Genomic DNA, 12,766 nt, shown 5'->3' on the forward strand with positions numbered 1-12,766 from the left:
TGTTGCATTTATAATTTTGTTCAGTGTATATATATATATATATATATATATATATATATATATATATATCCATCCCTAGGAGCTGAAATTACACACTTCGCCTTCAAAGCGTTTTGTCATCTTGGTTGGTGTATTGTGTAGTGATACTGTATTATATGATTGTGTAATGATTCCATATTCTTTTGGAAAAGTGTGTTGGATTATGAGAAGCTTCCTCATCAATACAGCCCTGCCAGTGATCAGGGTGTGCTTGAGGTTGTTGGGTAACGGGTGAGATGGGCTACAGTTACATATGGCTTGTGTTCGGGGAGGTTAGTTTTAGCCTACAGTCCACTCACTGACCGTCTGACACATACCACACAAAAAACAACAAATACTAACAGAAAAATGCTTGGTTCAATGTATATATACATATATATATATATGTACATGCATATGTTTAATAAATCTAATAAATGTTTATGTATAAACACACACCAAATATATAATACATAATTGTTACTTCCATTATTGTATAATGTATTAGTATTTTTATATTAAATACACGTTACAAATAATTGTTACTTACATTATAACTTGAATGTTATATTTACATAAAATAGTACATTTTAAAAGTAAAATATTTCTTATTACAGTTTTTAAAATATTAAATACACACATATATAAACGTATACATTAATTTAAATATATATTTACACATGTCTATGTATCTATATCTACATATCATGTACATGTATACTGTATATGTTAAATAAATATAATGAATAATATTTTTTATATATATAATTTGTTTCAAATACTTATAACTTACAACATATTTTGAAATAAAATATGAATAAATAAAAGATAAAATATATAAAAAATGTATAGAATGTAATTTTATATAATTAATACTACTAATAATAATTAATATATAAATAAGTATTTTTATATATAGCCCACTGCACACCACAACATAATTACACATTAACAGATGAGCTCTCACACTGCAAACTAGACAGTTTTGAAATCACAGCCGACTCAACTGAAACGCAGTAACTAAAATGAGCTGAATTAGCGCATTGTAAACTCTGCGAAAGAAAACGGCAATTGTGCAGCAGAATGCAAGTTATTTCTCCGCGTCAGCAAAAAACGGCTGATGCACTGACACGTACTTATTCATTTGTTTCTCATTCAGTTATGAATGTAAATATACATTTCGCGACTTCCACTTTATCGACAATATGAATCATTTTCAGGAGCATATATGTGACCCTGGACCACAAAACCAGTCATAAGGGTCAATTTTTTGAAATTGAGATGTATACATCATCTGAAAGCTGAATAAATAAGCTATAAATGGTTCGTTAAGATAGGACGATATTTGGATGAGATACAACTATTTGAAAATCTGGAATCTGAGGGTGCAAAAAAATCGCCTTTAAATGTCAGTCAGACGGTCGCTTCCTGTCTAAGTTGATTTGAATGAAGTAATCAGACTCTGTGCTGCTGGTTAGACAGATCTGGGGTGTGGTATGAGCTGTGGGTCAGGGGTTTGTGTCTCTTACCGGCCTGAACAGAGACTCACTTGAGTGTGAGGCGTGGATCTCCGTAAGGGGCATAAGGAGAAATGTTTAGTACAAACTCCTTGGGCGGGTATGAGCTCCAGCGCTGCTGTACTGAACTGCTGTCATTGTTATTCCAAAAGTCTCTGTCTAAATCACTGAAGAGACACACATACATGTCAGTAGAGCATCAGCCATTTTCATCCATCAGCCGATCTCCTGATCCGGGACAGGAAGTGAAAGAGGAGAGGAATTCGCCATTCATAATAATTTTATGAGCAAACAGGGAAATCAAAACAGAGCCGATGCATCCATGAGGCAGCAGAGCAGAATCAAGCGAGATTATACCTGTGCATTCATTAGTTTTACCAAAAGCATAAAGGAGAGAAAGAGAGAGATAGAAAGCTGTAAAGCATCACACTTAACCAAAACACATTACTAAATATAATCAACACAATATCAGATGCTATTTTTGGTGAAAACATTCACGTTTGGCTTAAGAAAATAAATATTTGCATGGGTGGAGAGAAACACGAAGGCACAGATGAATCTGAAATTGGGAGGAAAGGTCATTTATGTCAAGTTAGAATTTCAAAAACAGCTTCAAGGGGGGAAAAAAGAAGCAATTTTCAGTTAAAAACACAGATTTCCACAAGCACCTGCAAGCTTCAAATCCAAAGAAGTACTCATTAGTCCAAAGAAGCAGCTGCAATGTCACGAAGCACACGACACAGCCAAAACATCGCACCGACTTGTACCGGCGCGCGTCTCCGAGAATAACCGTCCCACAAATAAGGAGGCGTGTGATCAACCGACGAACAAAACAATGGAAACGCAGCGTCCCGCTGAGCTCAAACATCCCGCATCCTCCATCAAACGCTCTCAGTTTCACCGTCAGTCAATAGCTGGGAGAGGATGCGTCCCGAATGAATGCGAGAGCACAGCGCTCATTATGAATGCAGTTGAGTCATTTTTTCTTCAAAGCAAGTCTAGACTGTTCAACTTAATGTTGAATGAAATGGAAAGGAAATCATGACTTTTAGGCAGTGCCGATCCATGAGGGAAATTTCTAAGAGGCTATGATACTGAACAAACCAATACAAGATTGCAGTAGACTCTTCCCAGTTTTTTTATAATTAATTATCAACATAGTTATTCATATTAATAATAATATTAATTATTATAAATATTAATAATAATGATAAATACCATATAATATTAATAAAAAAAATAACACTTGCTTTCTAATCTTTCTATCGGTTTTCTTTTCATTTATTATACAATTAACAAAAGCAAAAAAAGACCTCTAACACTAGCTTGCTCTATTCTTTTTCTATTCTATCTGTTTTCTTTTTATTTATTATATTATTTAAAAAACCCTTGCTACGTGTACTGCGTTAAGCTAACTGAGACTTGTTATAGCACTTGCATATCATTGCTTTCTTGTTGATTTTGATTGCTTTTATTGTCCTCATTTGTAAGTCTCTTTGGATAAAAGTGTCTGCTAAATGACTAAATGTAAAATGTACATGTAAATGTAATAATAAGACAACATATGCATATTTTTGCTAACATGCCATTATTTATTATTTTTTATAAAATAAATGAAAAACATTATATAATAATAATAATTATTATTAGTAATATAACAATATTATACATAATTACATTATATATACAAAATAATAAAAGTAATCAAATAATTAATAGCAGAATACCAGCTATATATATATATATATATATTTATATTGCTGGTATTCTACTATTAATTATTTTAAATATTATTATTATTATTATTATTATTATTATTATTATGTATACATATAAATGTTTTTCTATTTCCTATTATTTCCTATTTTTCTTATTATTTTTTATTTTCATAACAATTATGTATGTGTGTGTATAGATAGATCGATAGATATTTTATAAAGCAAAATGTATATTATAACAATATTACATATTACATTGTATGTACATAATAATAAATAATAACAATAATAAAATTACACAAACTGCTTATTGTTGGTAATCTATTATTTATTATTTTCATAAATAAATAATAAGTATACATATATAAGTAACACACACACACACACACACACACACACACACACACACACACACACACACACACTGCTTATTGTTGGTAATCCATTATTTATTATTTTCATAAATAAATAAATAAGAAGTATACATATATAAATAATACACACACACACATATATGTATGTGTGTGTGTATATGTATATATATATATATATATATATATATATATATGCTCCAGTACACAGATAATCTTTCCCTGGTATCTTAATGATTTTGACAATTAATAATTTAATAATCTTTCTGATCACCAACCCAACCCAATGCTAGTCAAAATGTAGGATGAAACATGAAATGTATGAACTCCCTGAGCTTTATTATTACTATTATTATTATTATTTAAAAAAGCGATGTTAAGAATTGAATTGCTTAATTGAAATCAATCAATCAATTTGCTAATTAAAATGATCTGGGCTATCACACAACAACAAAAACATTTGTAATACAATTTTCCATATATATATTTTTTTACATTATATGCATCTAGGTTAGACATGTTAGTATGTAAATTAATTAAATGAACTGTTGCTTTTATCATTTTAGTTGCTATGCTGATTTTAAACCCATTTTGGAGCCTCTCTTGCTTCCTCTGACAGACCACCACTGCTTTGATTTCCTCTGTTCAAAACACACTGCTTCGCTCCAACACATCTTACAAAACACCCCAGTGTCCCTGCACCTACTTGATGGCTTTTTTCTCTCCTCTTCCTCTTCCTGAATCAGGAGACCCGACGGACTCCACTCCTGGTTTATTTCTCTTCCCCTAAAAGACAGAGAGAAGAAAAGAGGAAGTTTATTCCCAGTATCCTAATTGATCACAAGCTTCTGCACATCTAGCATTATCTGCCGTTCCTCCTTCCCGCTCTCCTCCCTGATGCTTCGCTCTGATCGCTCAAATCACACGGTCGCTCCAAAGTCATCTCCATAGTAATTAAACCACACACGAGCCTCATATTTACATGGAAATAGCCAATTTAGCCCTCGGCAGCCTGAGAAGAGCGAGAGCATGTGGGAGAGACAGAATGACAGAAAGTGTCTTCAGAGGAGTAGGAGGCGATGTGGAAACCCTCCATAGACGTCACTGCTGTCCGCCTCTCTGCTCCATAAACAACATGTTACAGGAGCTTTGTGAAACAGCCCACGTTCACGTTCAGATTTAGGGAGACAGACTGAGTTATAAGTAACACAAGGTGTGCAATCAACTTTTGAATTTACACTGTCATACCGGAGCGGGTTAATTCAATTTAGGTTAGATTTGTGGCAACAGCATCTAATATATTTATTCTCATATAAAGCCAACAGTAAATGGGGTTGTAAATGATTCAAAAGGAAGATCAGTCATAATTCAGATGCAAACCGTTGCAAAAAAGGAGAGTAAACAGAAAAAAATCATACTCAAGTATTACCTAATTGACCAAATGTATGAAAAAGTAAAAAGATAAAAAAGTAACTTACACATAAATACACTTCATATATATATATATATATATATATATATATATAGTAGATATTCGTCTTAATTTTTGTCTAGTTAAATTTAGATACTTGCAAATGAAAAACTACCCATAAAGTATTCAAACAAGGGGGGATGCTATTTATTGCTACTTTGAATTTTTTATTTTTACTATTATCATTAACTTTTTTTTTATTTTAATATATTTTTAAACGTTTTAGTAATTTTGTTATGTGCTTTTGTCATTTCTATTAGATTTTTAAAAAATATTTTCATTTAGCTTTAATTTATTTTTATTTCAGTTAGCTCCTAAGACAGCATTTGTAATTTTTTTTTATCACACACACACACACACACACACACAGACACACACACACACACACACACATATGGAGAGAGCTTCTTTTTTATAAAAATATAACAGCACTGTTCCATTCACTTTAGTTATTTATCTATTTGCATAATACAATTTAATATATATATTAAAAGAAAGAAAGAGAGAGAAAGAAAGAGAGAGAGAAAGAGAGAGAAAGAAAGAAAGTGAGAGAGAAAGAGAGAAAGAAATAAAGAGACAAAGAGAGAACGAAAGAGAGAACGAACGAAAGAAAGAGAGAAAGAGAACGAACAAAAGAAAGAGAGAAAGAAAGAGAGAACGAACTAAAGAGAGAAAGAAAGAGAGAACGAACTAAAGAAAGAAAGAAAGAGAGAATGAACGAACGAACGAAAGAGAGAATGAATGAAAGACAGAAAGAGAGAACGAAAGAAAGAGAGAAAGAGAGAACGAAAGAAAGAAAGAAAGAGAGAACGAACTAAAGAAAGAGAGAAAGAGAGAACGAACGAATGAAAGAAAGAGAACGAAAGAAAGAAAGAGAGAACGAAAGAGAGAACGAACGAATGAAAGAAAGAGAACGAAAGAAAGAAAGAGAGAACGAAAGAGAGAACGAACGAATGAAAGAAAGAGAACGAAAGAAAGAAAGAAAGAAAGAGAGAACGAAAGAGAGAAAGAAAGAAAGAAAGAAAGAAAGAAAGAAAGAGAGAACGAACGAACGAAAGAAAGAAAGAAAGAAAGAAAGAGAGAACGAACGAACGAATGAAAGAAAGAAAGAACGAAAGAAAGAAAGAAAGAACGAACGAATGAATGAACGAACGAACGAACGAACGAACGAAAGAAAGAACGAACGAAAGAAAGAGAAAGAAAGAGAAAGAAAGAAAGAGAGAACAAATTAAAAAAATAGAACGAAAGAAAGAAAGAAAGAAAGAAAGAGAGAACGAACTAAAGAAGGAAAGAAAGAGAGAACGAACGAAAGAAAGAGAGAACAAACTAAAGAAAGAAAGAGAGAATGAAAGAGAGAACGAATGAAAGACAGAAAGAGAGAACGAAAGAGAGAAAGAGAGAACGAAAGAAAGAAAGAAAGAAAGAAAGAGAGAATGAACTAAAGAAAGAGAGAAAGAGAGAACGAACGAATGAAAGAAAGATAATGAATGAAAGAGAGAAAGAAAGAAAGAAAGAAAGAGAACGAACGAACAAAGAAAGAAAGAAAGAGAGAACGAACGAACGAACGAACGAAAGAAAGAAAGAAAGAGAGAAAGAAAGAAAGAGAGAACGAACGAATGAAAGAAAGAGAACGAAAGAAAGAAAGAGAACGAAAGAAAGAAAGAAAGAGAGAACGAACTAAAGAAAGAAAGAGAGAGAGAACGAACGAAAGAGAGAACGAATGAAAGAACGAAAGAGAGAATGAATGAAAGAAAGAAATAGAGAACAAAATAAAGAGAGAAAGAGAGAACGAATGAAAGAAAGAAAGAAAGAAAGAAAGAAAGAAAGAGAGAACGAAAGATAGAAAGAAAGAGAGAGAACGAAAGAAAGAAAGAGAGAACAAACGAATGAATGAAAGAAAGAGAGAACGAAAGAGAGAATGAAAGAAAGAGAGAAAGAAAGAGAGAACGAAAGAAAGAAAGAGAGGAAGAAAGAAAGAAAGAAAGAGAGAACGAAAGATAGAAAGAAAGAAAGAGAGAGAACGAAAGAAAGAAAGAGAGAACAAACGAATGAATGAAAGAAAGAGAGAACGAAAGAGAGAATGAAAGAAAGAGAGAAAGAAAGAGAGAACGAAAGAAAGAAAGAGAGGAAGAAAGAAAGAAAGAAAGAGAGAACGAAAGATAGAAAGAAAGAAAGAGAGAGAACGAAAGAAAGAAAGAGAGAACAAACGAATGAATGAAAGAAAGAGAGAACGAAAGAGAGAATGAAAGAAAGAGAGAAAGAAAGAGAGAACGAAAGAAAGAAAGAGAGGAAGAAAGAAAGAAAGAAAGAGAGAACGAAAGATAGAAAGAAAGAAAGAGAGAGAACGAAAGAAAGAAAGAGAGAACAAACGAATGAATGAAAGAAAGAGAGAACGAAAGAGAGAATGAAAGAAAGAGAGAAAGAAAGAGAGAAAGAAAGAGAGAACGAAAGAAAGAAAGAGAGGAAGAAAGAAAGAAAGAAAGAAAGAAAGAAAGAAAGAAAGAAAGAAAGAAAGAAAGAAAGAAAGAAAGAAAGAAAGAAAGAAAAAGAAAGAAATTGTAGTCTGGGAAAACTGGTTCTAATCAGGTTTGTTAAAGAAAAAGACTCTAAAACCATTTCATTATTATATTATTTTATTATATTTTATTATATGTGGTCCCTTTTCATAGTTCTTGAATGAAAAAAGCAATTGTTAAGGAACTGTTTTCATTAGTGGAATCAGAAGCAGTGCAGTTAAAATCTTTACGATTTCCATTCCTAGTGATGCAACATAATTACTTACATATTTTAGGAGTAACACAACAGCGTATCTAAAAACTGACAACACTAAAAAGCACAACGAAATCTGCTCTTAAAAATAAACACAGGTACAATCCGTCATCTTCCTCTCATCCCATCTGTGCGGTTACTGTGGAGTCTCATCCCATCTCGTCCCGCGCTCCCATCGGCTGCTGGCTCAGAGCGCGGCTAGTTCTGCCTGCTCGTCTCTCTCACGGGGTCGGAGGTCAGGAGTATCGTTAGCGCTGGCCAGAGCAGGGACGGGATGGTGCTCAGTGATTGGTCGAGGGCTGCGTGGCTACAGCAAACGCCCTGAGCAAGGGCACAATTTCCATTCTCTGAGCGTTTGGTCTTTTCTGGATCCCATCCCAAGTTTCACATTTGTAAAATGAACTGTAAAAAATAGTTTATGTGCCAATTGATAGTTTTTACGTGACGTCACACTCTTATAGGAACGCCATCTGGAGGGCAAAACGAGGCTTTGCTCCACTGACCGCCAGCTATTTTTACACGGTGTGTATTAAAGGTAGGGTATGTAATTTTTCAAAAACACTTTAGAAAACTGATTCGGGCCGAAAAGCAAAACAAACTTGTAGCCAATCAGTAATAAGGGGCGTGTCTACTCGTGATGTGGAGGAGAGCGCGTTCAGTGCACGGGACGGACATTAGCCGAGCCGAGCGACAGAAAGATAGAGATGGCGGATAGAAAACAAAAGAGGAAAACATCTGCTGAACGATAAGGCAAGAAGTAGGACCCGTGTAAATATCGGATCAGCTTTCCAGCGCTGGAGAGAACTCAAGAAGCGGAGGCCTGTGATCGGACGCCGAGGTTGCTTTGTTTCTTCTCGATAGGTGAGTAACACCGTGTCCACAACAGCTAAAGTCTGCCTACACTGGACGCGATCAAACGACCGTTGAAAACCATTTGAAATGTGTGTTAGCACGTCATAAATAGAACCCGGCAGCAGTTTTCTGTCGGGGATTTGTTGCACCGCTCACGTCCGGTGTAGACACGGTGTAACATTGGTTTTGCTTTGTTTCACAGAACTAATCGTTGCCTGGGTTGCGTACGTATATGTGGGGCGGAGCTATCAAAATAGGGGCAAGACCTTTTTGAGGTAGGGGCGTGTTTGTTTCGGTGATTTCAAATATCAACATTGGCTACCGGAAATCACTTACCCTGCCTTTAAGTAGTAATGTAGTAAATCGCTGATATTAATAAAAGGTGAAATTCAGTACACACCTAATTGATGATGTAAACTTTGTACAGGCAAGCGGATGAACCCAGAATATAAACACAATGTGCAAAGTTTCACATGAAATGGTTTCCCATAAAAATACTATAAAGAAACCACGAAACCATTTAGTGCATTACGTTCATATTCCGGGCTCATCTGCTTGCTTATAAAAAGTAAGCATAATCAATAAGGTGTTTACTGAATTTGTTATTTTATTATCACTGTTTTAAATAAGGCACATTAAGTGTTTTGTCACACTGTTTAGTGTGATTAAAATATTGCGGCAGGTGCATATAATATGGATTGCAAATGGCCAAAACTTGCATTTTGTTCACATATCTTTGTTTTATTGTTTTGAGAGGTGATCTAAATATTTGCGGCTTGGAAACAGATGGAAAATTGACAGGATTGTGCAGATCTTCGAGCCGGTCACGTGACTGAAAGCTAACTCAGTTTTATGTATATTATTTTAAAGAATTTATTTTACTTTTAAAGTAATTTTAGGATCTTACTTTGTTTCAATAATAATTTATATATGACGATTAATATACTGTAAACATTTTGTAAATGTTTTTTAATTTTCAATAGAAATTGAAAATTCAATATTTTTTAAATAATTACATTTATTTTTATAGTCATTTCATAATTTAATTTGTTTTAATAACAAAATAATTTATATACATTTAACACATTTTAAACTTTTTGCAAAAATCCTTTATTTACAAATTCAAAACCAATTCTGTTTTTAAAATATTCTGTATATTAAGAAATTAATACTTTTATTATTCTTCAGCAAGGATGCATTAAATTGATTGAAATTGACAGTAAAGACATTTATCATCTTAGAAAATATTTCTATTTCAAATAAATGCTGCTCTTTTCAATTTTCTATGCACTGAAGAATCCTGAATTTAAAAAATGTATTGCAGTTTCTACAAAAATATTATTATTAAAATTATTATAAAAATGTAAAATATGTTTTGTCAAATAAACACACCCTTGGTGAATATAAGAGACTTATTTTAAAATGATTTTAAATCTTACAAACCCCACATTTTTGAATAATATAATAAGAAGAAGAAGGAACAAGAACAAGAACACTAATAATAATAATAATAATAATAGTAAATAATAATAAATTATATTTTATGATATTTATGTATATGTGTATATACAGTGGGTATGGAAAGTATTCAGACCCCCTTAAAATTTTCACTCTTAACAATATTGCAGCCATTTGCTAAAATCATTCAAGTTAAGTTTTTTTCCTCATTAATGTACACACAGCACCCCATATTGACAGAAAAACACAGAATTGTTGACATTTTTGCAGATTTATTAAAAAAGAAAAACTGAAATATCACATGGTCCTAAGTATTCCGTACCCACTGTATATATATATATATATATATATATATAATAAAGTATTTTATAACATATTTATAATATTTTATAATAATTTATACATTTACTTCATTTTTATATTTAAAAATAATTCTATGTGATATTTTTAATGTATTGTTTAAATTTTTTAAATAATTGTTTATTTTGTATAATATTGAAATATATTGCACCACTTCATGTTGAGCTGGTTTCTTGCCGATCCAAGCTGGTCTATGAACTCTAACCACCTTAGACCAGTTTGGTCTGCCATGTGATCAGCTATCAGGACCAGCTAATGTGAAGCGGTCTTCAATCTAAAGCTGGTGTTAGCAGGATTTTGGTAAGGCAGGGTGTTCATCTTCCAAACATGTCCAGGGTCTGACACACTGATTTAAACCAAAAAGGACAGTCCAAGAATCACCCAGATGTGCACAGCACACACAACGACACACACATGAGTCAGTCAGCCGGAGGGGACACACACACACACACACACACACACACACACACACATTAATTACTACTGACTAACCCCAGAGACAATATGAGCAGCAGAAGACTGGATACTCATAGAAAATGAATGGAAAATATCAGAACGCTCAATAAAAGCCCTGCCTTACAACTACGAGAGTCACTAAAAAGCAGAATTTATTATATTGAATTAAAGCTAATTTATAATATTATTAAATCATATTTTATGTTATAAAAGACTTCTAACTGAATGCTGTTCTTTTGAATTTTCTTTTTCCTGAACAAAACATCAGTTCTCATAAAATATGAAGCAGCACAACAGTTTTCAACAATGATAAGAAATGTTTCTTGATCACCAAACAGCATATTGGAATGGTTTCTGATATCATTTTATTGAATATTGTAAGAATTAATGAAACCGTATTTTGAAAAAATAGAATGATAATTAAATATTATAAAATAACCATGCACATGCACCAGACCACTATACCAAATAAAAACCAATAATGTATTAAATAATATTATGAAATAGTATAATAAAAACTAAATATTATAAAATATTTTTAAATAAACAAAATATGCACCAGACCAATATAAATAAAAATAAATAAAAAACAATAATTTATTAAATAATATTATAAAACATATAATACAAATGAAATACTATGAAATAACATTTTTAATATATAAATAAAATGTGCATTAGACCACTACACCAAATAAACATCAATTTATTAAATAATACTATAAAACATAATAAAAATTAAATATTATTTCATAATATTTAAAAAAAATAAAATGTGCACTAGACCACTATACCAAATAAAAACAATTATTTATTAAATAATATTATAAAACATATATTAAAAATGAGATATTATGAAATAATATTTTAAATTTTTTTTTTTAAAGTGCACTAGACCACTATACCAAATAAAAAAACAATAATTTATTAAATCATATTATGAAATAATATTATAAAAATGAAATATGAAATAACAATTTAAAAAAAGAAATGAAATACGCACCAGGCCAACATACCAAATAAAAACCAGCTATCAGTGTTCTGAGCTTCTATACCTTTCTATATCATTACACTCCATGGATCTACAGAGAATCCCGTGATATTAGCATACCGTAATAGCTGCGGCCAAAAGCACCACGCTATCAATGACCTCGACGCCACAGTAGCGCCAGTTCACCTTCAAACACAATCCAATACACAACTCAGAGCACGTGGATCAATACACCAATTAAACGAGACACTTTACAGACAAACACGTCCAGGACATGCAGTGACATTATGTGACGACATGCCCTCAAAGACTGATGACATATGCAAATACATATTACACATTCAGTGACACGTTTCATAGAAACACTCTGCAGCACAAATACTGTCAGCACCCCACTTTCAGCTTTACAACAAAGTAATGTGCTACTCTGATATATACCATGTATATATTTCAGGGTATTTCAAATACAATAGTATTAAAATCACTGGAGTGTCTAAATTGGTACTATGTCCAAAGAACATGGTAATACCATGGTATTTCTCTGTAAGAGTAACACTCTGTGATTCACCTTGAGACGGAATTCAATTAGCAATTTAAACCACAATGAAATCAATACACTAATTAAAAACGATCCTTCAAGCAGCATGTAAGAGTGACACAGAAACACATGATTAGCCATAAAAGCACTAAACATGATACATGATAAAAGCCTGAAAAAATAAAGGCTGATTAAATATTCAAATACATCCATGTTGCTATATATATGTGTGTGTGTGTGTATATAT

At 32.4% G+C, this 12,766-nt stretch overlaps 1 protein-coding gene across 3 annotated transcripts in view; it reads right to left on the minus strand.

Annotated features, from left to right (window-relative positions):
* LOC107551433 (synaptotagmin-7-like) overlaps positions 1-12,766 on the minus strand; it is a 157,806-nt gene that overhangs the window by 55,653 nt on the left and 89,387 nt on the right. For 2 of the 3 annotated variants that reach the window (XM_016233035.1, XM_016233033.1), the window contains exons 3-4: positions 4,331-4,410; positions 1,568-1,702 (exon numbers count right to left, since the gene is read on the minus strand). In XM_016233035.1, coding sequence (XP_016088521.1) covers positions 1,568-1,702; positions 4,331-4,410 — 215 coding nt within the window. The remainder of the gene's footprint in view (positions 1-1,567; positions 1,703-4,330; positions 4,411-12,766) is intronic. The other variant, XM_016233034.1, reaches the window with a different exon arrangement.

The sequence above is a fragment of the Sinocyclocheilus grahami genome, unplaced genomic scaffold (assembly GCF_001515645.1).
Source record: "Sinocyclocheilus grahami isolate Dianchi unplaced genomic scaffold, SAMN03320097.WGS_v1.1 scaffold423.1, whole genome shotgun sequence".
NCBI lineage: Eukaryota > Metazoa > Chordata > Actinopteri > Cypriniformes > Cyprinidae > Sinocyclocheilus > Sinocyclocheilus grahami.